General features: G+C 36.2%; 2 protein-coding genes across 2 annotated transcripts; one reads left to right on the forward strand and one right to left on the reverse strand.

Annotated features, from left to right (window-relative positions):
* Nucleotides 1–223: 223 nt before the first annotated feature.
* On the reverse strand, nt 224–23,602 carry LOC123869473 (large neutral amino acids transporter small subunit 2). The gene is made up of 7 exons (XM_045912400.1): nt 22,960–23,602; nt 17,399–17,697; nt 12,651–12,776; nt 10,342–10,483; nt 5,460–5,583; nt 4,781–4,981; nt 224–3,460 (listed from the first exon to the last, which is right to left on the reverse strand). The coding sequence occupies exons 1-7, from the start codon at nt 23,097–23,099 to the stop codon at nt 3,053–3,055; spliced, it is 1,440 nt and encodes a 479-aa protein (XP_045768356.1). The 5' UTR covers nt 23,100–23,602; the 3' UTR covers nt 224–3,052.
* A 1,534-nt stretch (nt 23,603–25,136) lies between these two features.
* LOC123869492 (iroquois-class homeodomain protein IRX-2) lies at nt 25,137–27,709 on the forward strand. The gene is made up of 4 exons (XM_045912422.1): nt 25,137–25,359; nt 25,819–26,083; nt 26,278–26,437; nt 26,789–27,709. The coding sequence occupies exons 2-4, from the start codon at nt 25,977–25,979 to the stop codon at nt 27,359–27,361; spliced, it is 840 nt and encodes a 279-aa protein (XP_045768378.1). The 5' UTR covers nt 25,137–25,359; nt 25,819–25,976; the 3' UTR covers nt 27,362–27,709.
* Nucleotides 27,710–27,847: the final 138 nt, after the last annotated feature.

The raw sequence follows: 27,847 nt of genomic DNA on the forward strand, positions 1-27,847 counted from the left end.
CACGATGATATAATAAATGAGACATAATAATTATTGTCAGGAAAAGCGTTTTCTCTTGTTTTTTCTTGCACTAAGTAGTTAGTTATAAGTAACGATGGAACATAAAATATACCTACATTTTGTATAGAGTCCTTAGACTTCAGTGATTAACGTATGTACCTATAGAACAGTTTTTAAACCCCTGTCAAATAACCTATGGACAGGAAAAATAAAACGAAGTCTCTAAGACGTATTATAATTAGTTATTTATTAAAATTAAATAATAATTTGTATAGACATTTAGTAAATACCAAGGTACTTGATATACTCTGACTCTACTACAATCACTTTTATTCATTGAGCGCAAACACAGGTGCGCTCTCTATTCCCTCACTCTCATAGCCCGATGGGACGGAAATCCGACACGACCGAAGGTGCAGGACCCGACGGCTTAACGTGCTCTTCGAGACATGGTGGTTAAACACCGCCAACTTCTATGGCTCTCTGTTAACTCTGGGCTAGTAGTGAATTAACAAAAAAAATGAGATATTTGTATAGAGATTCCAGGACCTGGTCATCTACGGTCGAATATGCTACATGTAGTACGAATATTTACTTTTAATGTACCTAATTAGGATAAGTATAATCTAACTATATAAAAGGAAAAGCGGACTGACTGATTGATCTATCAACGCGCAGCTCAAATTGCACGCTGGATGGATCTGGCTGAAATTTTGCATGCAAATAGCTATTATGGCGGACGTCGACATCCGCTAGGAAAGGATTTTCCAAGATTCAACCCCTAAGGGAGTAAAATAGGGGTATGAATTTGAAATGCATGTATTACACGCCGACAAAGTTGCGGGCATAAGCTGGTATTATAATACATATATGCATTAAGTATACAAAATTATTATTTACTTAGGTATGTATATACTTATAGTAATAATGTTATAACAATATTTTACATTCAAGAGAGCATTGGATGTTACCTTATACATAAAACATAACATTACAAAGAACAAATATTAGATCCTAGACGTCTTTTCATTGTACATGTTTTAGTTTTAAGTTATTGGTATATATATGAATAAATAAATATATTATTATATAGATAGTAACATACCATAATATTATTATCTTTAAAAACGTACGTTACCAAAATGCGCATACTTACCTCATGATTAATGATATCGTATAAAAAATTAAATACCAAATTGTAACTAATTTACAACAATTATCAAAATTTAACTAAGGAAGATTTAAGCAAGTCAAGAATGAAAAATCAGGTTCTATTTATGATACAATGAACAAACGAATCAATGTGTTACATAATAATTTAATTTTATATTATACTTAACGTATAGTACGCACATGTATCATAAAACAGAAAATCAAAATTACACAAAAATGACAAAAATGAGCCGTGATATTGGTCAATGATGAGGCTTAGGTACCTAAAAATACAAAAATATTTAATATACCTACTATATGTAAAATAATAAAACATACTTATTTATATCTCATTATAGCCGACATTTAATAAAAATGCATTAAAAAGTAAAAAAATAGGATACCTATTGTTCACAATTCACAATAATTATACTTTTATCTAAATTAAGTAAGTAATTTGCAGTTACTTCCTAAAAATATTTGTTAAAAGGTATAATATAATTAGCTAAAATGTTATGAATCTGTAAGATAATTCATTTTTCCAACAAATATGGTCGGTTGAAAGCAACAGCCAATATTCTTTACCTAGTCACAACATCAAATACGATCAGTACATTCAATAAATAGTCTTAAAGCTATAACATAGTCACACGCAATCGCGGTTCAATAGAGTACAATATGTATATTGGTCCTATATCCACTGAAGCTCTTAACATTTTGGTGCTAAAGACGCCAATAAGTAAATAAGTGCAAATCATGATCCACACTCTCGGAAATGCGCCTTAAGCGAAATATAAAACATTACCCAATCCACATTCTTTATTTTCCCAACTATTACGATGTGTGGTACATCGTGCCTCTCTTTCTTTTACAAGGATCGCAAAACAAGTACCTAGTCCAATCTGAAGTTGCAACTACTGATTGCAATCTGGATCCGGCGGATCCTGAATCTGGCAGATCCGACTCATTTTGGTACCTACCGGATCCAGCAACTTTTAGCGAATCTGGTAAACCCTAATAAAAGATGGATCTGGCTGAAATTTTTCAGGCAGATAGCTATTAAGACGTAAATCGCAAATTCAACCCGTAAGAGCGTGCAATAGGGGTTTGAAAAGGGTTTGAACATTATCGTCAAGTTACAAGTCGCCATTTTTTTGTTGTTGAAAAAACCTCGTTTCGGCAGCCAGTGATAAAACGTGTCAATCGACGCAGTAAAAAAGCACTCATTCAGAATACTCAAAAAGTACAATCAAAAGGCATTCGATGATGAAATATCGTAAGTGATAAAGGTACTTTCTTAGATGTTATAGTTTAAAGCCGTAAAAAATTAAGCATTTATTTATTTCCGTACGATTTTGAATTCAAATATTTCATAAAGTATGAGTATCACTTACAACATTTCGTCACTGAACACTTTTTGATTGTAATCACTAATTAGTCTATCGGTTGACACAAATATTTTATTATTGGTCGTCGAAACGAGGTTTTTTCAAAATGGCGGAATGTAGGTAGGTTCAATGCCCTTTGTGTAGTCCACGCGGACGAAGTCGGTTATTAAACATGGCGGCGCGGCGGTCGGCGAAGATCACAGACTAAATATTAAATACCTACACACACCCAGCTGAAATCTCTTTTGTACAATACGTAGTCATAGGCCTCGCGGTCAGATAGAACTACATATTTGTTTTGCGCACACTAATACTTCAGAAAAATACCAACTCCCATCTCATCACGTCACAGACCAAAAGCGAGACGAGGCACCCATACGACCACAGTCCCGCACGTCTTGCACTGCCTCGCACTGTCTCGGGAGAGTGTGGATCCGATGTTACAACTTACAATCAAAATCAGTTACGCGTACATATTATAATATGTTCATATATCAAATACTTAGATATTCTTATTTTACTTCAGATAACTTTTCCGGCGAGTCGACATAAATACAAGAGCACAGTTTTTGGAGGAACCTTAAAATAGACCCTGAGAAAGTGTCATAGCAATCAGGCTTTGTCTTCCATTTGACACAGACGTAGTATACTGGTATCCCAGATAACAGTATAGCTAAGCCAATGGCGGTGTCTTTAGGATTAGTGATGGCTGGAATGAGGACCAAGCAGGCGATGGCTATGAGAAAGACGTACGGTATCGCGAGATTGACTCTGATTGGCCGTGACATGTCGGGCTTGGTCCGACGTAGCCACAACATGCCGACCACCGATGCTCCGACAGACAGCCACAAGGTTTGTGAAAAGTAGTTGATGAGATCGAACACGTTGCTATTGGTCAGCATTAGCAATGAAAAGAAGCACTGTGAACAAAAAAAACATGCTTAGGTATTTATTTATTTAATTTTATAAATGTAAAAGTGTGTCAGTTCGTTCTCTTTTTACGGCTCACTCTCTAAACTAAAATTAACGAAATTGATAAATTGTATCGAAAAATCCACGTCGTGGCGTGGACCAATATTAGGGAAAACCTAATAAGCAAGTACATTAAAAACTCTGGTATAAAAATACACAATCACTTTATCATATTTTTCTTTTTCTGTCATTTCGATGTAGCGATGTCCGGTACTATAAAAGCAGTTTTTTAGTAACTCGTTCAGTAGGAATTGATTTTATGGTCCGCTGCAGGCATTGTTCATTTTTCTATTCAAAATACATAAACGTAAACTCTGATTGAGGTAAAAGCAAAAAATTAACCAGTTTTGTTTTTTCGAATACCACTTTAGATACTTACTTTCAAAACTTTAGGTAAGTACTTATTTGCAAAATTCTGGTAAGAGTTTATGAATTTTTTGAAAATTATGTACCTATTGGTATGTCCTCATAAAAGTAAGTAATGAATAATGATATATGAGAATACGTGGAGAAACAGTGAAAAAGGAGTTCGGCATATGAATAAGTAGTGAACAAAGCCACAAATACTGGCTGGAATCACCAAATACATCCTCCGAATAAAGATCGCCGAATTGACTGATACTAGAGCTAGAGGTCATAGCGAAGATCATTCTATTCACTTATATGTGCAGAAGAAATTCGGCTAGCGAGCTGAGCGTGGAGCCTCACAAATACTGACTTTGATTCGGGAATAGACGATTCCCGGATATAATGATACCATTATTTAAATTTTAAGTTTTGGAAAACCGGTTTCTCCGCGGCTTTCTATGTATCCACCGGCCTGAGAAGGGACATCGGTTTTATGCGATGCTGCAGGGAATCACCAATAGACGGGCAGATCAAAACTCGCAATTCCATACTAGCACGATGGACCCACGATATAAAGAGGTTGGCGGGAAGTGGCTGGATGAGGAAGGCTAAGAGCCAGGTGTGGTGGTGCTCTTTAGAGGAGGCCTATGTCCAACAGTGGACATCCACAGGCTGATGATGATGATGATGATGATAGCCTCGTGATCCGCGAGACAAGCTCTCAACTAGAACCGTCAGACCAGGAGAACGCAAAGCTGGTCCAAAAAAACTTGGCGGCGTAGGATTTTGGAGAAAATCACGAGGATAGGAAGCGAGTAAAGGCTAAACCCCAAGACTGTAAACGACCTCTGCCCCACTGGATATGAAAAGCAAATGAAAAAACAGGGCTAATGATTGGAATAGTATGGAAAAACTCTTACAGTGAACATAAGCGAAGGGATCGGCGTCTGCTTGTCGATGTGGAAGAGCGTGAAGAAGCCCGGCATGTGGCCCTCCTGTGCGCCGGTCGCGAACAGGCGAGCGGACGTGAACAACACGCCGTTCACGCCTCCGAAAGTAGACAAAGCCACGAACACTGGAATCATCCAGCTCCAACCGCCGAAGAGTCGATCACCGAATATCTGGAATAGTAAAAGAAAGAATTTGAAAATTTTTTATAGTCGTATGTGACCTTTTTGTGACCTCTAATGGTAGGAGTTCTCTTGGGATAATAATGCGGTGGATTCACAGATCCTTTCACATATCTATTTATTCATAAATATACATTATACGTCAATCACAATACATATTTCGTTTTTAAATAACAACATGTTATAAAAATAAAGATCCAAAAGTTCTTAAAAAGCCAAACTAATACCTATTATAAATGCGAAAGTGTGTCTGTTTGTCTGTCTGTCTGCTAGTTTTACAACTCGACTAACGAGATTTCGGCTCTTAGATTAATTTAGTTATTAATTTAGTTATTATATGTTAGTATTAATAACGGGCTTAATGGACCTCCAAAATTGGAGGCCCAAAAGTGTACTTACTTAACCATAAGTAAAACTATTTGAATGACACTTTTGAATGCACTTCGTCTAACAATAAAAACACACATACCACGGCCACAGCTGGATTCGACATCATTTCCATCTTCGAGACGACAGCGAAGTAGGCCAAGTTTGCCATCACGTAGATAATGGTCACCATTGGCATTGCGATCCATATCGCGCGCGGGAGATTCCTGAAACGGACGGAGAATTTCATTAAGAGCTCATTATTTAGACGTGCTTTTATTGAATCTCACAGGAATCTCAACGAAGAAAATCGCTGGATAAAATAAATTAAAAATGCCATTAATTAATATCTATTCATCCCACATAGTTCAAAAATGATGTTAGTTTTGTTAGTAGGTATACAGTTTATTTTAATAAAATAAAATGTAAAATGTATGTTAATGAGCTATGGGAATAAATGGTTTTTTTATTTTATTTTATCTATCTTCATTGACATTCCTGTCGGTTCCTTCCTTTCTGTCCGTGACGTTCTGTTCCTTTTATTCAATCGGACAGAATCAGGTATTTATTAAAAAAAATTTGAAGTAAAATAGTTATGAATAAAGGAATAGCTATGAATAAAACATCCGATCCGTGGGATGGGTGCGTAAGTTCCAAAAAAAATATTCTGTTTGCAGTGTGTAGATTTAAGTAAAGTACAAGTTATACCTGCTATTTTTAATTTTCAAAATATTCATTGCATGAAAGCTTCTGTTACAAATAAAAAGTTATGTCGTGACTCATGAGTGGGCTCTGTGAAAATTTTAACTCTCTACCTATTACATTACGGCTCATGAGATACAGTTCACTGACAGACAGACGAACAGATGGACGGACAGCAAACCTATTTACGAATACCTACCTAGATAAAGTCTAAGTTTAATTATATCATTCTCTGCAATAATGTAGAAACCTTCTCCCACCTGTAGACTGTTTGTTCATTATTGAAGTGATTTAAAAGCTAGGTAATAATAATAGACTCAATAGACTAGAGAAGAGAGTCAAGAGAATCTATTTAAACATATCTAGCTATTTCAAGCATAGCAAGGATAATCAAGGCGTATAATTTTACCATTCAGCGAAGAAAAGAACTGCCGATCTATACGATTTCCATGAATAATGCATTCAATAAGACAAGTGCGAAGCTGAGAGATACGGTACGGTAGGTAGGTAGGAATTCCCAAAGTAACTTAATTTCTTATTACTCTATAACTAGTTACTCTATAAAGCTACAATTTTGAAAAAACATCAATCAATCAAACATGAAAAATAAAAATAATAGAAAAAAATGTTTCTCGTAAAACCAAAATATTATATTATCTAAACTAGCCGACTTGATCGCACCGTTTTGCTTATCAACTATTTCCTTTATTTCTAAACTACAACTTTTTATAAGGACAAGTGTGTCCAGACTCCAGTGTCGAGTGTCCACTTGCAATAAAACCAGCTCTTCGCTTTTCCTGTGGTTCACGTTGTTATCTAGGTACCTAATCAAGTTTAACAGGCTGCGAATTGATATCTATAATCTACTCTCGCCTTAATTATTATTATTATCGAACTTGCAGCTTGTTCTCAATTAAAAGGAACTGCTATCCTTGAACAACTTGATTTCAAACTAGTTAGTGCAAAGCTTGGAATGATTCAGTTAAGTTTGAAATCAAAGTTACCTACAACTTTTACTCTGGCCCACCCACGGACTTGGGAGTAGCGTCCATTTGCATTACAGGCTGTTAACGTTACGTTACCATTAATTTGACCACCAATATAACAAAGTAAGCCGCATAAGTTAGTATTCATATCACCATGGTCCATGATTAAGGTTGAAGGTAAAATTTTGATCCAAAGTTAACGAACCTCGACTTGGGCCTTTATTGACATTCAAAGTTTAAAGGTAAACGTAACGTAACTTAACAGGGCTCTCTCCGTCACTCGTTTCATACAATCGTAGTTCCAATTTTCATTTGAATATTAAGCAACCAAAGTCCATGAAATTTTGCAGACATATTCTAGAAACTAATATCTGTGTTTGTGGTGTTTTAGATTTTTCTAAAAATATGTAGTTTTAAAATTACAGGGGCTCAAAGATTTGTATGTAAACTTTTAAGACCGCGTAACTTTAAAACCGAATATTTTAACAGCAATCTGGAAAACCACAGACATAGATATTAGTTTCTAGAATATGTCTGCAAAATTTCATGGACTTTGGTTGCTTAATATTCAAATGAAATTGGAACTACGTTTGTATGAAACGAGTGATGGAGAGAGCCCTCTTAACCGCCTGTTATGCAACTTACCCTTACTAGTTAGATGTTTGACCTATGTAGGTATACTACGCGACAGGCCGAGATGGCAATCGAGGTGGGGACGCCCCGCACGCACGCACAGCCCCTGTGCTAACCCTATGCAAAAATAGTGGTTTGTATCTCTTGTGGGAAAAGGAAAAGCCGTATATTTCAATTTCAATAGTAAGTGGGTACCTCTATAGCTCCTATATACAGTTTACCTAAATTATATTTTCAGTATCGATAAAACAGATAAACTTTATGATTAGAGAGCATGCAAGACACATTTACAAATCTATACTTACATTTAATAAAATTGTAGAAAAGTGGTGTCTCTACAATGGAAATATATAAAAAAAAAGTAGCAGGGGTTGTTATTATATCGATGCCGAACCCGAAATTGTAATTAATTTTTTTCTGTCTGTTTGTCTGTGTGTTTGTGCACGCTAATATCAGAAACGGCTTATTCGATTTAGATACGGTTTTCACAAATATATTGTAGTAAGCTTCACTTAACATTTAGTGTTTATTTCATGTCAATCGGTTCATAAATAAAAAAGTTATGTCAATTTAAAGAATCACGGCGAACATAAGTCACTATTCCACGCGAACGAAGTCGCGGGCACAGCTAGTTGGAAATAAATAAACCGCAAGGTCTCACAGCAATTTTACTCGGCATTGCTTAGGATCTTTTAAATAAAATGCTACCTCAAATAAATCTTCTCGATAAAGGACTGTTTGACGTGCTCTCGAGAGAGCTCCTCACTTAAGTAAGTACCTTCTTTGTGAGATTTAAGTCTGTCTTTATTTACTTCGTCAAGAACCTACTCTATAGCCATTAATGATGATACGATAAACAGCTGGGATGAAATCAAAACGTCTACATAACAAAATTTCTGGTGAAAGGCTACGGTCGTGGCTAGTTACCACCCTACTGACAAAGCGTACCGCTAAGCGATTTAGCGTTCAGGTACGATGCCATTTAGAAACCGATAAGAGGTATGGGTTTAATAACAACTGCCATACCTCTTCCACGTTAGTTCGCTTCCACCTTAGACTGCATCACCACCACCACACACACCACACCACCAGGTGAGACCGCTGTCAAGGGCTAACTTATAACGTAGTATGAAAAAATCGTTTTAATATTATGGTAACTTATTTTTATTTTTTTATTATTCTTTTCAGGGTTCCGTACCAGAAGTGCGGACGGGATCCTATTAGTAAGCCTTCGCTATCCGTCCGTCTGTCTGTCAGCGGGCTGTATCTCTTGAAACGTAATAGGTAGAGTTGAAATTTCAGAGTGTGCATTTCTATAGCTGCTAGGTATAACAACAAATAATAAAAAACCAAGATGGCTAATTTCAAAATGGCCGCTATGCAAATTTAAAATAAAATAAAAAGTACAGTTATATTGCCTATATCGTGTACGATTGTACGGAACCCATCGTGTGCGAGTCCAATTCGCACTTGACCGGTTTTTTATATAATATGTCTATAGATCGGATAGGAACTTACACGAACAGCGAAAAATATAGCCTACTCTTTCAGAACTTGCACAGGTAGGTACCTATTATACGTGGTACGTGTTTTTACCCAACGATACTTATTATAAGAAATGCTAACAGGTAAATGCTACATTCCTTTTATTTTTCTATTTTTGGAACTTTCTGGGAATTCGTACATTATGCGCTCTGACAACTTTTATACAGGCAACAGCTTATTGTAAATTACAAATTGTAAGTTACAGTTAGAGAGATTTATTTTTATAAATAAAGTGATTCCCGGTTCCACGGAATAGTTTAGTAACTTATTTATTTCTGTTCTATCTACTATACTTATAATGATTTATTATTATTATATCTATGTGGTTATTAAGAATGGCATGTATCTACAAAAGGCAAAAAATTAGTGTTTTTACTATATTATATTGTTATGAGTTATCAGTTAGGTATGAGTTATGTTTTATAATAATAGGTATGTCATAAATCATTCACTTGGTAGGCATGCATCTACCTCGTAATAATCATGAATATTTATATTTAAGTTAATAATGCCTGGCTTACCTATTAACCGGTGTTCAACAATAAACCCGCAGTTTTTATTATTATGTACCTTGAGTAAGTATATTATGTAACATTAGATATTTATTACAAATTGGCTCAATCAAAATAGAACTGAAGATTTTTTGCATGTTTTGGCTTTGTCTTGTTTTAGAGTTTTCTATGTTTATTACGCTGCTGGAGTGCACCACACTCTCCAGTTAAACACACACCTACCTAACTCAACACGAATCTGTGGTCTTCAAATCTGAGTGTATTGATTTTAGCCCAAGGGTTATTCATGAACTTTCTACAAGTCGGACTGCTCGAGTTTGTGACCCAACCCCTAGCTTGTCCGAGCCTTGGTCTCGCTTATTGGCCCCGAGACTCGGGATCTCTTGTGGGGACAAACGAGCCGAAACAGTCTGGTTGTTTATCTTCCGAAATAAATGCATGAATGAATGAATGAATATACTTAGGAAAACACAAACAAAGCACAACAAAATATAAGCAGGTATGTTCAATTTGGCGGCCTTATCGCTACCTAGCGATCTCTACCAGGCAACCAAAATAGTGCAAAGGGCATAGCTATAGATATTAGAGCAAGGTGGCATGTACCTACTTGTACGGATCTTGGAGTTCTTCAGTGACGAAGTTAAGGTAGTTCCAGCCCCCGAAAGCGAAGAGGCCCGAGTAGAAAGCTAACGCAATGCTTCCTGCACTGTACTGCCCTTCGAATGGATCGACGAAGTTTTCCGTGTGACCTGTCAAAATGAAATGACAGTAAGTATTGATAAAATTCAGTCGGTCTTGATACTTTTTTAAAATTAAAATTACACTAGCGCTTGGTAGATCAGACCTGATGGCAAGTAATGATGCAGCCTAATGGAGTGTCGCGTAGCCTAGCAACGTCTTCGGTTTTTTTTAGAACTCGTATGTTCCCCGGCTAATGCCACTTCAGTTTTGCAACTGGTTCCTTCACGGATCTCATTTCTGATTTCACCACGAACAGAAACTCCAAGCGCTGCAGCCCACTCCATTCTCCGTAATACAGTACGACCACTGAATACTTACCAAAATTCTACACAACTCTGAATTCTGTGCGTAATTATTGAGACCTGGGCCCTGACCTCAGTTTTCTATCGTAATCCTTATCATTTACTGATTACTCGGTAACTAGTTTGTTATGTAAACAACCTAATCTATAATTCCAACGTTCTCCGGAACAATCTGTTGCCAACAGATAAATAAAATCAAAAACGGCGCGATGAGTAAGCATATGGAGTAAAGATAAGTAGACCGTGTCAAAATCTTCAAAAGCATGAACCGATCAATGTATTTTCTGATTTCTCTGAGCTGTGTGGTACTGTATTAACCCAACAAAAATTGTGGCTTTTTACACTTTGACTTTTTGACTTTTTTGGCGAAGATAAATAATCTTTATTTGATTCTGCCGTGATATAAATTAAATGTGTGATGGGTAGGTTTTACTTCGGTATAAAGGTAACAGCACAAAACTCTAATAGAAAAAGAGCCCGGATGGGCCAGAGCTTCGTTATTTTATAAAAGCTGAAACTTCCTCTGCGCATTGTCCCCAACACAGGCAGGAACGATCTGCGACTATGACTTATGATATGGTGACTGTGGCAGATAACAGATAATAAAGACGTATAAAATTTTTCGTCAAAGTGTAAAGTCAGTTTTTTTTATATTTTCTTCTGAATTGTATTAGGAATCACGTCAAGCACTGCCAGACACCTAGTATCATGGCAACCCCCTTCCAGATGGCAGAAAGATACCTGTTCCTCACTATGTTGGGGACAATGCGCAATGAAACTTTCAGCTTTTATAAAATAACGAAGGTCTGGTCCTTCCGTGCTCTTATTCCAAGAAAGTAGCAAAAACGTAGATGTTAGGAAACAATTGTAAATTGTCTGTTTATAAACGATGAGCGTCGTAAATTGTACGGTAATTGATCGGGCACTAAATAGCCCAGTCTTAGACGAGGTAGACCGAATGATCAATACTGACCCAATTGCAATAATGTTCTAACAGAGTCTAAGATAGCAAAATGAACTTACTGGACGATAATGTTCGATATTGGAATACATACCTACTTATTGTAACGGTGTGCCTACTTACTCAATGTAGGTTATCTATCGAGGCAGACTTAACAAAGTAGAGGCCACCAGAACACGACCCTAAGTCAGGGTCTAATAGTGACTGACAGCCATAAAGCTTATTTGACGTTGGTTGATTCTACATTGCCGCTTCTCTGAGTGACATTAAAATAATTTTTCATAGAAAACCTTCAATGGATGACAAATAAACAAATGAGCTTGATGGCTTTCAGTTAGTATTAGACACTGAGTTAGCGAATCAGTAGGCTGGAAGCATTCCTGTTTGTGATGGACTTTTGAATGGAGACTCGTATGTATATCTATTAGTCTCGTTCACCCTACCATGTTTCCGTTAGTTACCGGCACAGCGTTACGTTGACTGTTCTTTCATATAGCACACGAAACTGATGAACTAATTGCCAATCACTCCGGCCTTTGCCCATAACTTCCTACAACCAAATAGAACAGAACGAGACAGATAACAATAAATTCACCCCCTACATATGCTTAAATCTTTTTGCTTTCTTGTTTGGTGGCTGTTTTAAAGTGCTAGACCAGCATAATGCACTATCTACAAATCACGTGGCTTACCGACGCAGTTTGACCGTTAATCATTGTGACGATCGCAATCGCTTATATGATCGGGCGACATCTTACTTACTATTAGTTAAAATTCATTGTTATAGCAAAGATATCATAAAAGCCAATCACAACAATTGAGATTATAGCAATTATTAATAGAGCTTTTTCGCAATCGACTAGCCGACGATGTACATCTAGGAAAACAGAATTGCTTGCTTAAGTAACTCACCAACACAAATGTAGTAGATCCCAGATATGATGATGACGATCAACGCGAGTAGCTTGGAGCTGGTGAACACGTCCTGTATGCGCATCGTCCATCGCACGCTGATGCAGTTGATCGCAGTCAACACGCCTAATAACAAGAAAAATATCATTTAGGTAGGTACTTAGGTAGGTAAAACTACCCAAATTACCTACCTATACCTACCTACCTAATTGATCTAGTGCAAGTCTACCTACTAACTCCTGGTGCTGTAAAATTCGTTAAGAATCCGACATGACCTCCGTACCTCCCCGGGCGCGGTGGTATCCATGAGGATTTTCCCAAAAAAAAAAGATAGGTAGGTATACCACATAACACATACATTTAGAAGATAAAAACTAGAAGTTACAATCTAGTGGTTAACTAAAATGCAACTAGGTAGGTGTACTTCAGTATTTATTTAGAAACTGTTTATGTGTCAAGGTAACTGTGCTAATGAGATTTCAACGATCGAAAGAAAGCAAGAAAACTCAATAATAACAAGCTTTCTCGTGCTCAAACTCTCCAACTTTCGATTTTATACAATTATTAAATAGGTAAATGTAAATTGCACTTTGCGACGTGCTCACTGCTCGTTTTGCTACGACCTAATATGCGTAGAAAAGGCTTTCACAAATACGTTCTATAATAATTATTTCAAATAAGTAGATCGACGACGCGACGCGACGGTTACCTACATTTTTTCTTGGTGTAAAAATTACATCCATCCGTTTCGTTCTACTTTTGGTAAATTCTTCTGAATTACGAATTCTGTGGCATATAGAAATTGAATGAAGGGCGTCTTGTTTGTTGCGGCTGAGCTTGTGGTTTCATAGTATTTTCATGTATTTTCATCACGCCGTAAAATTTCTCAGTGCGGTCTTACCCTGAAGCCTGCTCTTCAATCCCGTGCGAATCGCAGCGCGGAACAATTTGGTGAAAGTGGGTGATTGTTTCGCGTAGTTCACATAATGTCACGGACACGGGCTTTCGCGCTATTTCAGAACGGAACTCTAAAAACAGCCAATTAAAAGGCTAAGATAAGATTAAGCTATTTTATGAAAGTTGAGAAGTCCAGTATAACCTACTTACTTATCAACACAAAGAAACAAAAAACCTCTCTTTTAAAATTGGGCATCTCATTTCTCAACTCCCATGTTGGGAATGAGTTGAAACTCGATTTATCCGTTACTGTATCAAGTATGTACCTACAATGCACGGTTCAATACCAGTTCCTCTTACAATGAGATCCATTATGGCAAGTACAGGTTTTCCAAAACAACATCACATACACGGGGAATAGGTATACGTGTAGGTACATTCCGCTACTTCATGCAAAGATATAATATAATTATTAAACTCGTTTAAGGTCTTTAACTTCATGCTATAAATATAAATAGATAACCAAGGTAAGGTAAGTAGATATTATTGTAGCAAAAGTAGAGCTGTTCAAGACAGTTGCTTATGAAATAGTTTTTCTAAGGCTGGGCTCGCACTAGTTCCTATTGCCTGAGAGCATCTAGCCACGCTAGCATCCATAACGTGAGTCTTAAAAATAAACTCAAGGACTCGAGCGTCTTTATGGAATGCTTTCCATTGGGACGAGCGAGCAGCCTCCGAGCGTCTAGATTCTAGAATCTAAGGCCTTAAGAGGGCTCTCTCCGTTACTCGTTTCATACAATCGTAGTTCCAATTTCATTTGAATATTAAGCAACCAAAGTCCATGAAATTTTGCAGACATGTTCTAGAAACTAATATGTATGTCTGTGGTTTTCCAGATTTCTGTTAAAATATTCGGTTTCAAAGTTACGCGGTCTTAAAAATTTTCATACAAATCTTTGAGCCCCTGTAATTTTAAAACTAATATTTTTAGAAAAATCTAAAACACCACAGACACGATTGTATGAAACGAGTGACGGAGAGAGCCCTGTTAAAGCGGTAGTTTGACTGTTTGACATCTACAGGTGTGGCGATTGCAATCGCCTCTGGATTGGCCGCACTCGCTCACTATTGGATACAAATTACAATGTGACTAGTGTACCTAGACCTAGCAATAAGAATACCATATATTCAGCCAATCACAACTATTGAGATTTTGATGCAGCTTTTCCGGAATCGACCTGCTCGATGCAAAAAACCAGGAACTTCAATTGCTAAAATATAAAAGCGATCACTCAAGCGATATAGCCAACGACCTAACTACCTAGTAACTAAATGTGCGCGAAGTGTATGACATTGACTTCGTATGGGAACGTATATTTTTATATTTGTCTGAGAAGCAAATCATAAATATCTCTCTCTTCCTATGTCTCAAAAAATCATTTTTGCGAAACACTTATTGACGTAGATAATAATAAAAATACCGCTACGCTTCCAATGGAAAGCAGACCTTACAGGACCAGATGAGCTCAGTAAACAGATTAATTATGTTACCATTTGATAGTCTATACTAATAAATAAAATTGGAGTGTCTGTCTGTAATTTCGAAATAACTACCTCATATTAAGCTCATATGGTTATATTAAATATGCGAAGAGGAATGCCAGGCAAGTATTTTGATAAGGAGCTGATGTTGCTATTATAAAGTAGATACATATTATTTATTGTAAACAAGTAAGTGCATAACAATACATATAAATAGTGATTGCTTATTTCATCAGAACCTATAACCCTCCGGTTTCATCGGTACCACATGGTTTGTCTAACCGGTAAATAATAAAAAATAACAACCGAATTTTAGATTATATAATTTGAATACCAGCACTACCTACCTAATAGATAAGTAAAATAACTTTTAAAAATATTATCAGCGAAAGTTTTTCCTACTTTGCGTAAAAACTTTTACTTCTAATTTTTTAAGTTCGCCGAGAACAACTAATATTTTGAACACTTGTACCAACTAACATAATATGTAATCACTTATAATCACCACCCATACCTATTATAAAGGCGATAGTCGCGAAAATGTTTGTTGGTTTATTGGTATGTTCTTCAATAACGTCGCAACGGAGCAACGGATCGACGTGATTTTTGTATGGGTGGGTAAAGAGAGTGACATAAGTTTATTTTTTATCCCGGAAAATCAAAGTTTCCCACGGAATTTTTAAAAACCTAGATCCACGCGGGCGAATTTGCGGGCATCAGCTAGAAATACCACAAATTGTCTAGATAATTAAGTACGATGATGGATTATCTTAACGACAATGCTGTCAGCTTGTTCGTCGTCGTCGGTCCGGCGCCACCATATGATTTGAAGCCCCAATCTATGACTCATTTACTAAAGAATGAGGTACCTATATCTAATTATGTATACATGTATGTATAGAGACGAAATCCGTTAAGTATGTAGGTACCTACTAGGTACGTTTATGTATTTTAGCATGTCCGATTAGGATGTCGTTTTTATCATTGCACATGCATAGGTAAGTATAACCATGATCAAAGTAAAGTAAAAGTAAAATACTCTTTACTGTACTCCAACACAAAGAAATATACAACATGTATGTTTTACGACAAAAAATTATGCAGTAACAAGGAAAACCACATTTATTGAACCACAGTTCTTAAGTATTTCTGTTATTTTCCATTGACGAAATAACATAATAAAGTTAAACAGTAACGAGTAACAACCTCGTAAGTGACCTCGAGCTATATACGACCTCGAAATCGTGGCAATGCCTGGATCGGATCCGGAATTTCTTGACTGACGATGCATGTCGTTCTAAAAGATAGCGCCACGAAAGAAACTGATACAAAATACCTATTTACGCAAATTCAGATCAAGGATATACAAAGAAAATAATATTTTATCTAATAACATGACCCCATGCGGTATCTATAGATGTATCATGTCAAGTAGGTACCTACGATTAGACTAAACGATTGTACTAAAACCAGTTTTTCTCGTTTCTGCCTTATGGACTAAGAGCCAGCGCGTGCCACACCTTCGTTATTTTATAAAAGCTAGAAGTTTCTCTGCGTATTTTAATCAGCATAGGGAGCAACGATCAGCGACTATGTAGTTTGGATCATGGTGGCTTTAGGAGATAACAGGTAGTACAGGTGTGAAAAATTTTACGTCAAAGTATAAAGTCTAATTTTTTTATGTACTCGCTGATGTAGCCCCTATTTTGGGGGCAATAAGCAGAGAAACTTTCAGCTTTTATAAAATAACGAAGGTCTGGCACGCGGTGGCTCTCTCTCTATTACAACTTACGAGTATCGTGTTTAAAACGTGGAATGTGTATGAGTATGCGAATAACCTTTTTTGTAAATCACATTAATTACAAATGCGATTTCCTAACTTTTTAAGGTTGAATAAGGCCAAAGACCTTTTTTTCGGTCGATGTTTTAATTTAAAACAATCGTTTTGTGCTCTACAATTTATAGTTAAGCTATTTGCAATAAAATTAGATGTTAAATAAATCAGGTTTTTAACTTTTTAATTAACACAATAATTATTATAAATCCAATAAAAGTTTGTCACTTTATTTTTATATGTTTGAATGCGTGTTTCAAAAAATCATTGACCTGAATACACGAAATTTTACAGTTCGTATAAATATCAGAGAAATTAAGTAAATGGCCTGCGCTGCTGTTGAGTACAGTAAGGCTTAATACATTTTGATAAGTGTAAGAACTGCAAGTACCTTAGTTAAAAAAAAATGTAAGTTATTGTAGGTATAATTTCAGTAAAAAGCTGTAAGTAAAAGTTCAAAAAAAAAAATACTTACATAGGCACACGGCCGCGAGCAGTTTCACAGCATTTTGCGGAGGTTCACAGTCGGGGAAGAAAGGTTTCACCACATACTGGCCAAATGTGAGCGCCACGATCGCCTGCGTCGTTGGCCTGATGATCAGCAGTGCTATCCACATCCTCAGGAAAGCAGGAAGAGGTCCAAAGGCAGTGTAGATGTAGGCATAGTCACCGCCCGATCTTGAGATCGAGGTGCCGAGTTCTGCATAACAAAGTGCGCCTAGTGTCGACAACAAGCCGCAGACTAGCCATATTATCAGCGATACCGCTACTGATCTGAAACAAACAAATGATTTTAGGCTTATTCCTTGGTTTGACGACATATTTTAAGATATTTTTTTTGAATACCTATATAAATACGAGTAAGTAATATATAATTTTTGAAGCTGGAACTTGGAAGTAACCTCTTGCTTCAATAACTTCTAGTTAAAATAAACGTAGCGACATAATGAATAAAGTATTCGGGTAAAACCACAATGTAACAGGATCCTGTTCATATAGGTAACATTGTCCATTAGTGATTTTGGAGTGGTTTCACTAATAAAAGCTGTTTAATTTCATTTTGTAGATATATTTGCTATAAACCTTATCATCCATTACAGTATTATTTATTAGATAAATATATAACTACAGGTAGGTATATGTATCATGTTACAAAATGCTACATCTTTTATTCTACGTACTTATTAGAGAGATAACTGCTATAATTAATGGTCTTGCTCATGACCACCAAACAAGAGAAAAAATATATTATCGCTCGACCTTCGCTCGACGTAGAGTTCGACCGCCTAATAGGTATATTACCTAATGGCTCATCAAAATGTACAGCCATGGTCGCAAATCGTATAAAAAGATTAGAGACTCCTTTAGGCAGGTATGTAAGAATGATATTCAGTATAGGTAAATAATTACAGTCTCACACTCCTCACACTACTTATATTATGTATTAGGTTTAAAGCAGGTCATATAAGTTCTAAGCGTTACCACACCTCGGAACAGCCTTGGCCCTGTTGCTAAGTCATGTCAAGTGCATTCACACAGTTCACAATAAAATTATGGCAAGTTCGATTGACTTAGGGTAGTTTCGCATTACAGGGACTGATTCAATGATATTTAGGGGTATAGATTTTTTTAGTGTCGATATCGCTTGTTGAATATTAACTGGTACCGGAATGAAAATAGTTGAATAGGTGTTGAAGAAAAGTTGGCATCTTTTGATTTGATCGCAAAAGGGTCACTAGCCAATGTAGTTAACAACGAACCTTATAGGTAATTATAGCATAGGCGTGGGGACAAAATAAGAACATAGATAACGCTATCTTTTGAATGGGTGTCAATGAATATGGAAAGACCTTCTGAATAAGGAAAGACCTTAGCACTAATGTTCAGTAGCAGTACGTGCTGTTTCACGAATAAGAACGTAATGCCATGCCGTAAAAATCACACTAATATTATAAAGGCGAAAGTTTGTATGTGTGTGTGTGTGTGTGTGTATGTTTGTTACTCCTTCACGCAAAAACTACTGGACGGATTTGGCTGAAATTTGGAATGGAGATAAATAATATCCTGGATTAGCACATAGGCTACTTTTTATCCCGGAAAATCAAAGAGTTCCCACGGGATTTAAAAAAACCTAAATCCACGCGGGCGAAGTCGCGGGCATCGGCTAGTGTAAAATAATATTTAATGTAAAAAGAAGTAGATACTACAGATCGTTCTGTCAGCATTGTAAGTACTAGACTGTAATATGTTGAGAGATTTCTAAGTCCAAAGTTCTGCATTGCATGTTCACTTTAGCGAATAGCTTTATTCCTATTGGCTAGAGATCCACGCACAAGGTAGTGACCGCGGAACTCTGAGCTCAGAACTCTAAGCGGTGTTGGCAGTGAGATCGATTGCCGATGTCCAGTAAGATATTAATTAATTAATTATTAAAATAATTAAATAAGTAATTAATTTAAATAGACAAGATACCTATCTATAAAATTAATATAAAAACAATTAAAGGTACCTAGGTATATCTATACTAATAAATAAAATTGGAGTGTCTGTCTGTAATTTCGAAATAACTACCTCATATTAAGCTCATAGGGTTATTTGAACGATACCTTAACTGAATTACACGTTTTTAAAATTTTTGTCTGTCTGTTTGTCTGTCTGTCTGTTTGAAAAGGCTAATCTTTGGAACGGCTGAACCGATTTTGACGGGATTTTCACAGGCAAGTGAGGATTGACCAGGGTGTAACATAGGCTACTTTTTTAACCGACTTTCAAAAAGGGAGTTGTGTTTTTCTACCTATGTACACCGAAATCTCTGAGATTTCTGAACCGATTTGCGTAATTTTTTTTTAATCGATAGAGGAACTTTGCGACATTGTTTCATAAAAAATTTGGATTCCAACTCCTGAATCCTGATGCTGCAGGGGATCTGACCAATCCACGCGGGCGAAGCTGCGGGCATCAGCTAGTAAAATATACGAGTACAAGTATAAATTAAGATTTTGACACTGAGTCATGCGCATAATATTTGGGTAAGTAGGTAGTAGGTTACACATACATATCTATGGTTACACAGCGCTGTAAGAAGCTGTAATTGAAGATGAAGCTGTAAGATGACACCTTGTTAACACCCATTTTGTGCAGTTGACTTGTAGGCTAATCTCTATTTTTATAAAACCAAATACAAAACAGTAACTAACAGTAAAATATACTTAGTTAGTCAAAAGTAGAACCACTGAATCCATTACCCATTTTAAATGTTATTTATAAAGAGAAAGGATTTAGTTTGTTTGTTTGTTTTAATGCATACACTTTGTAACCACATTAATTAATTCTGTAATTAGCAACCGAAATAGAGAAAGAGTTACCTATTAGTCTTTCTCTATTATACAACTATTTTACCCAGAAGTAACATAGGTTTTGTATAACGTAGGTACATATAATTATGTTTAAAAGGCGGATCGGCTAGTTAAAAATACGAAACTTTTATAGGTAGATACATAGTTTGTTGGCAAAAGATCGAAATTAAACCCAAGGTTGACCCGATTTTCATACCAAAATCCCTATACCTAATAAGGTATCTATAGGAAGGAGGACCTACTCGTATTATATGAATATTTCATGTGAAAACGTATGTAAAAAAAATATGTAGGTAGAATGTAGATGAACTATTTTGGCTTTGGCACATCAGAATGTCTCTCGCTCTCGGTATAAGAGACCCGAGCTTGGTTGCCGGAGTTAATTGAGGAAACGATATCCTTTAAATTGATCCCGAAACAGATGTTTATTGATATTAGCTCAGTGCCAATTACAACCAATTCTTTTCTGTTTACTCTTTTTTCCAGCTAGTCCAAACTATTGCTAAATTCGTAGATCGAGAATATCGTTCCACATTTAATAGCTGCGATTCTTCTGGGCAAGTTGACGAAGTGGTCAATTCGAATGTCCGATGACATCATAAAGCTTGCGAGAAAATCTTAAAGGAAACTCGCCCAACACCATACCGGGAAGAATGTCGTGCGCATGAAGAGGCCTATGTTCAACAATGGAAAGCTAAAGGCTGATAATGAAGTCAATTCCAATATCTATATTCTAAGCGAAAATGCATCGATGCAAATATAAGTAGTCCACCATAAAATTGCTTTATTATCTTAATAACTTACTTCCAGTGAACCAAAATTTTACATGACGTAATGTCTTGGTAAGCGAATAGTAAATATTTCTCAGCTTAAAAGGGCTCTCTCCGTCACTCGTTTCATACAATCGTAGTTCCAATTTCATTTGAATATTAAGCAACCAAAGTCTATCTGTGTCTGTGGTGTTTTAGATTTTTCTGAAAATATGTAGTTTTAAAATTACAGGGACTCAAAGATTTGTTTGAAAATTTTTAAGACCGCGTAACTTTGAAACCGAATATATTAACAGAAATCTGGAAAACCACAGACGTAGATATTAGTTTCTAGAATATGTCTGCAAAATTTCATGGACTTTGGTTGCTTAATATTCAAATGAAATTGGAACTACGATTGTATGAAACGAGTGACGGAGAGAGCCTTGTTAAGTACAGTATTCTATCGTTATTTTCTTTGCAAACAATGCACATTACCTAATGTAAGTCCCTATTGACGTAAAATTTGCATTGATAGTAAGTAGGTACCGACTTAATCTAATGTTCAGGCCACATTAAGATTAATGTCAATGCCCGAAGCCATAATTATCACAATAATTAACGCGTTAAAATATTAAAATATTATTATAAATTTGTTTGATTAACACTTTCATTTATAAATAACAAATTACCTACTTGCCTAACATGACATCCACATTTTAGAATTCATAAACGATTAACTAGGTACCTAGCCACACGAATATTGATTTCATGGGATTTTCATTTGTCTAATTCTTTATTAATTTATGATTGGCATTTATATAATAAAATCAATTAGGCAAATGAAAATTCCATAAATCAATATTCATCTGACTGTTCCTAATTGAGTGTGAAACTTGTAATTTTTATTTCTTAATTTGCGGTGCAACCATTGTTATCTTGGACTCAAATGCCAAACCGTGTCAAGGCTATATTCATGTTATCTACATTCTTATTTCTTACTTAATGGTAAGGGGAAATATCAAGAGGTATATGGTAAGTTACCATATACCTTGATATTTCCCCTTATAACACTGTTTTCTATAAAAAAAATCTTTCTCCGTAGAAGCTACTCACTTCCGGAACCAATAATAATTTGAGACAGCTAATCAGTAGGCCACGTGTAAACACGATTTAAAGTCAGTGAAACAGCATTATCAGTTTTGTTCATTTACTTCATTTTAATGTAGCAAAATAACGAAAATTAAAAAAAAAATCTTTTTAGGCCTTAAAAAGAAGCCTTTTAAAGATTTTAAAATACCAATTTAACGAGGTCCCATTCCAGAGAGGAGGGGAAAAAAAATTTTTTACCGATATTTTTCATGTTTACGATTTTTTTGTGTATGTACTTCTTTAATTTAACCAAGACAAGACTAACGATACCGCACTGATCAAAATCGATTAACCTGTTTAGGCTACAGGTTGTAAAAATTTCAACTCTACCTATTACGGTTCACGAGCTACAGCCCGCCCACAGACAGACATACAGACAGACGGACAGGACAGCGGAGGCTTAGTAATAGGGTCCTGTTGCAGTTCGAGTACAGAACCCTAAAAACGAGTACCTTGACTGGTTATTCAGATCCCATTAAATGACCTGTAACATAAAATTCAAATCAAGTCTCAACAGTTTAACGGACAACGGTAAAAAACTTGAATCAAAACCCGTAAGGCCTCAAGTTCGACCTAACTCGTAAAGATTGTTATCTTATCTGCAATCTCTACCAAGTACCAAGTATACGCTTTAGACTTTATTAAAGGGAGCAAAGGAAGAGAAAGAAAATTTCAAAGAAAAAAATAACTAATGAAAACTGAAATTGCACCCACAATCTAGATGAATGAAAGCGGGAAATGTTGACTTTACTAATTAATAATAATAGGTAGGTACTCACTTCGTCTCACGGAAAACCCCAGTCGGAGATATAAAAATTCCAGAGCCAATAATCGTCCCTATAATTATTCCGACACCATTAAACAGTGTAATTTTACGTTTCAGCGTTACTTTTCCATCGGCTTGAGTTTCTTCACCCATGCCGCAAAAATCAATCACAAACACTGATAATAAACCTCACGTGGCTTTGAGATTCGTGTAAAGCTACAGTGCAATACGAAAGCTTCTTATTCTTGTACGTTCGTTATAAGCCTGAGTCACTTTCAGTTAACATTTTTACGATATCCGAAACTAGACACGAGGATTTGACGTCAAAGTACGAATATTTGTGACGCGTAAAACGCGAGCGGTCGACTCGGCGCATGTGTAAATTGTGGGGCTTGCGATTCTCATGAATGTGATTACGGAGCACCCCGGTTGTAACCACCGCGCTACAAGTAGAGAAAAGGATGGCAAGCGGAAAACTTCTGATGGATGAAAGAGAGAGGAACAAGGTCCAACAAATGGATTCAGCCGGCAGTTGACATCATTGATGAGGATAAGCCGATAGGGGAATTTACGGAGAGATCGTTTTTCATCTTAGCAAAATATCTAAGTTTATAATGATATTTTTCATGATATACCACAATAACTACGTACAGCTATCAATATAATATCTTACATTTATTATTTGAATTTTATAAGAATAATAATATAATAAAAATATTATTTCTAATACCTATTTGATTTTTGTTTAATACGATTCGATTTACAAGCTCTATCAGCTCTACACGAATACAATTAAATTATGATGTCAATGAAGGAACTTGTTGCGTCATTTCCACCTCTCAACTGGCTCTTTAGACCGGTAGGAACCTATCTACCTTTACAAAGTATTTATTCTGACACATTCAATTGCAACGACCCAGCAAATAACTTTATTAACAAAATTGATTACAAGAAAAATAAAGTAAATATTTATTTTAGTTTACCTTAAAAACGGCACATAAATGCAAATATCACAAACAACAACGATAGACTCCAGCCCGCTGGATCGATGACCTGAAGAAGATAGCAAGAAGCGGGTGAATAAGGAAGGCGGAGGACCGTGTTTGGAGGCGCTCTCTTGGAAAGGCCTATGTCCAGCCGTGGATGCTTACAGGCTGATGGAATGGAATGGAAAACACAACTATAACACAATAACCACTCGTAATTAACCATTAAAATTTCCCAAAAGCAATGCTGAAAAAATAACTTTTAGTGAAAATGGGCAGATCATAATATGATAAGAGAAAAGATAAACGGATTAAACTGGTAACGCTTTGGTAACCTTGGCAGTTCAACGTGTTAAGTAATTTTGGTATAGATACAATAAATATAGAAAAAGACGACAAAGATTTAGAAGGGATGATGTGAATAGAAATCGCCGGGCACAATCTAGATAAAGAAACAAAAGCCATAGTGGAAAATATGTATTGTATTTGTAGGGTTGGAGAAGATTTTCAATAGGGCAAACTGATACCAGCAGGGAACGGATATTGTAGAACGTAATTGCTGAAAGTCGCAACACCTAATCGCGAGAGTTTTCTTGGAACAGTGGTTGAATATCATCAACCTTATTAAATTAATTGTTTTTTAACCCGTTTAATGTTTATCGCTTGCTCAGGAAAGTCCAAAAGTCATTTGTGGGTATCGTTAATCTTATAACAAAATTACGCAATCAATTTTGGACTTGCCTTTACACGCGTTTAAAAAGTCTATTATAATTATGTTTTTGAAAAAAGCATAATATTATACAATCGAAGATTATGTAGGTCATTGATAAAAGAACGTGGATTTGACCTGTAGCTCCAGCAATGCGCGAGACTTTAATTACTTTTATACATGGAAATATTGTATATCAAATCTTATAAAAGAGCAACCGTCGAGTTTCTTGCTGGTCCTTCTCGGTAGGAAAGGCATTCCGAACTAGTGGTAGATGCATTTGACGATTTGAAACTACTTGTAAAAGTTTATATGAATAAAAGTATTTTGAATTTAAATTTGAATTTATCTAACAAGAAACTTAACAATTAGAAAAAAAAATGCAATTAATCATACATAGGTACAAGAACCACTCTACATACTTACAAATTACTCTACGGCTAAGCTCATTATAACTATAAAGATTAACTAGCTACTCGTATTAAGGACTAGGTAGTAAGAGTAACACTTTAATCAACAAGAATTTATTTGACAGCAAAGATTAATGTCATTTGTATAGCAACAACACTTGAAATCAAGTTTAAAGACGTCGCGGGAGACGTCCTGAAATAACATGAATTTGCAGCAGGGCGGTGCGCGCGCGCCGCGGCGCTGGCGTCGCACGCTCGCCCGCCGCCATTTTCACACTGCCCACGAGCTTTCCCGCACTCGCATACAGGTATGTTATATTATTTTCCTAACGTACGTAAAACAAATGAAAAGCTTTAAATCGATCGTTAGACTCATAATTTAAAACTGCAATTTTACACGAAACAAACGAGTGGTTAATTGTTTCTTTGAAAAAGGAACAATGACCTCGACCGTACACGTAATAGTTAACATGTTTTTTGTTTTTTATGTAAATTACTGAATACAAATCTGAATCCGAGTCACCTCAAACACAAGTATAGTTTCTATGTATAAGTTAGAGTTATCATAATACAAATTTAACAGTGCTACAATCCTCAGGAGATAATAACATCTAGAAGTGGACGACGGAATGTGGTCGTCATGTTTCGGTTACATCAACGCATAGATTGAATACCAGCAATACGGTCCTCACACGTTCGATGTAATCGGACAGTATTCTGTTTGTAAGACAATCTATTTATGTCATGATGTCCTTATTTTTTAATAGATTAACAAGCATCCCCCGCAGCGTCAAAGTTTCGAAGAACGAGTAGTGTCGCAAGCTGCGGTGCCCTTCGCACGTGCTCTACTAAAGCACGCGTTTTGGAATATACAAGTTTCCGTGACAATTTGATATCGAAGGTCACTCGGAAGAAGTGTATTCCGATGACACTAATCCAAAGGCCCAGTGAGGCAAAAGTGGACAAAATGGACGATTCAAAGATGGACAATGGAAAATCTGTGAGACCTGTGAGGAACAGGCGGTACACAAGGTTAGTGAAAATGAGTCACAATTTTCAGTTTTCAGTTGATAATGTCTTTGTGCGTCACTTTCGAATCAAGGAACATTGACATTCTTTTGTCGTAATTTGTAAAATAACCATCGTGTTTTGTTAATCAAGAATGAAAACAATGTTTTAGTCATGTTATAGATATGTGGATAAAACTAAACACTAACAATTTTCAGGAGATGTTTAGTAGCGGGCCAGCGGCCACAGAAGAGGCTCTTCACTCCAGAAATAAAACGCTATTTGAAAGACTGGCTCGTGCGACGAAGAGAAAATCCTTATCCAAACCGCGAAGAAAAAAAGCACCTGTCCCGTGAAACAGGGCTCACGTACATACAAGTAAGAATAAATTACCATATCTTATAATTAAAACAATTCAATAACTTTTTCTTAAGTGTCTCTTTACACGTAGTAACACAATCGTACCTATAGTCAACCCAATTGGAATAATGCCAAGACTTGCTATTTGTACATAAATAGGCACTATTTTTGTCACTGCTTGGTTAAACACAGTTCTGCTTTGTTTTACCTAACGACAGCAAACGTCTTGTTAAAAACGACATTTTAAAACGTCTCCGATTTCAGAGACCACGACTTGTGTCTATTTTATTTACCGATGTTAGATTTCTAAAAAAATTAAGTAGGTACCTGCCTACGTAGAGATTGATTATTATATGCATTTTATTTTAGATATGCAACTGGTTTGCTAACTGGCGTCGGAAATTAAAAAACGTAAACGCAGACCGAAACCAGCTGACATGGGGGCATCTCATTCGTACCTATAACGATCGAGCTCAAGGAAATGTGGAACAATTCAGCATTTGCTCCGACGACAGCATCTGGAGTGAGCCAGAACTTACCAGCCCTGAAACCGAACCTCTAGACCCAGATGAAAGATTCGAACAGAGTCCAGACTCGGCGATCATTTACAAGCAGGACGATACGGACGGATCCTCTACATCACAAGACAAATATGAAAATTTCAACAACAATTCCAATGAAATAGAGCCATGTGAAAAGGCCAACTGCAATAGCAATACCATTACTAGCCCTGTACTTCTAAGCAAATGGCTAGAAAGTGCAGCTCGATTTCAGCCAAGTGAAGCTAACTACTCCTGGTGGGCGGAAGGAAGACGACGAAAGCAAGAAACTAAAATACAACGTACAGGACTTAATGCAATAAGGCACGACAGAGATGAAGTAGAAGCGGCCGTAGCACTCACGACGCTCGCAACAGCTACCAGCCGCCTTACTGCACCGTAATTTTTAGTTTTGTATTTTGCCCTAAACAGTTCTGTCTAATTTCTATGTGTTAAGCTAAACAATGGTTGTCACATCGTTCATTTCCCATATAGGTACCTATTATTTCGAAATTCCAAAAGTTACGAAGAGTTACCTACCTTGTTAGTAATAAAATATCTCATTGAGGTCAGTAAAACCTTGCTCAAAACTGTTTTTGTACTCTTATGTTTAAAGTCCAATAATTTAATATTAATGATAGTATTGATCTCTTTATAATACATGTATTTAGTCATACCAAATACCTACCAAAGATTGTGTTTTTGAAATACAAGAAAACTTAATATTAATTATAAATATTAAAAATTGTATTAAAAAGAACTTGAGGTTTCATTTATTCAATGAATAGGACGAAATCTCATACAGGTGCTTCCACACAGCAACTATAAAATAATAGTAAACATTTTATCGCAAAACTGTTTATAGCAAAAGTTATTAAATGTGTTCTGT

The sequence above is a fragment of the Maniola jurtina genome, chromosome 1, assembly GCF_905333055.1.
Source record: "Maniola jurtina chromosome 1, ilManJurt1.1, whole genome shotgun sequence".
Lineage (NCBI taxonomy): Eukaryota > Metazoa > Arthropoda > Insecta > Lepidoptera > Nymphalidae > Maniola > Maniola jurtina.

What these genes read in the sequence shown, in the direction of transcription:
- LOC123869492 (XM_045912422.1), top strand. Translation starts at nt 25,977, where the DNA reads ATGACACTAATCCAAAGGCCCAGTGAGGCAAAAGTGGACAAAATGGAC. An exon ending in AGGAACAGGCGGTACACAAG is followed by an intron (nt 26,084 to 26,277) that starts GTTAGTGAAAAT and finishes AACAATTTTCAG; the next exon opens with GAGATGTTTAGTAGCGGGCC. An exon ending in CAGGGCTCACGTACATACAA is followed by an intron (nt 26,438 to 26,788) that starts GTAAGAATAAAT and finishes ATTTTATTTTAG; the next exon opens with ATATGCAACTGGTTTGCTAA.
- LOC123869473 (XM_045912400.1), bottom strand. Translation starts at nt 23,099, where the DNA reads ATGGGTGAAGAAACTCAAGCCGATGGAAAAGTAACGCTGAAACGTAAA. An exon ending in GAACTCCAAGATCCGTACAA is followed by an intron (nt 5,584 to 10,341) that starts GTAGGTACATGC and finishes CGTCCGTTTCAG; the next exon opens with GAATCTCCCGCGCGCGATAT. An exon ending in CGAATCCAGCTGTGGCCGTG is followed by an intron (nt 4,982 to 5,459) that starts GTATGTGTGTTT and finishes TTACTATTCCAG; the next exon opens with ATATTCGGTGATCGACTCTT.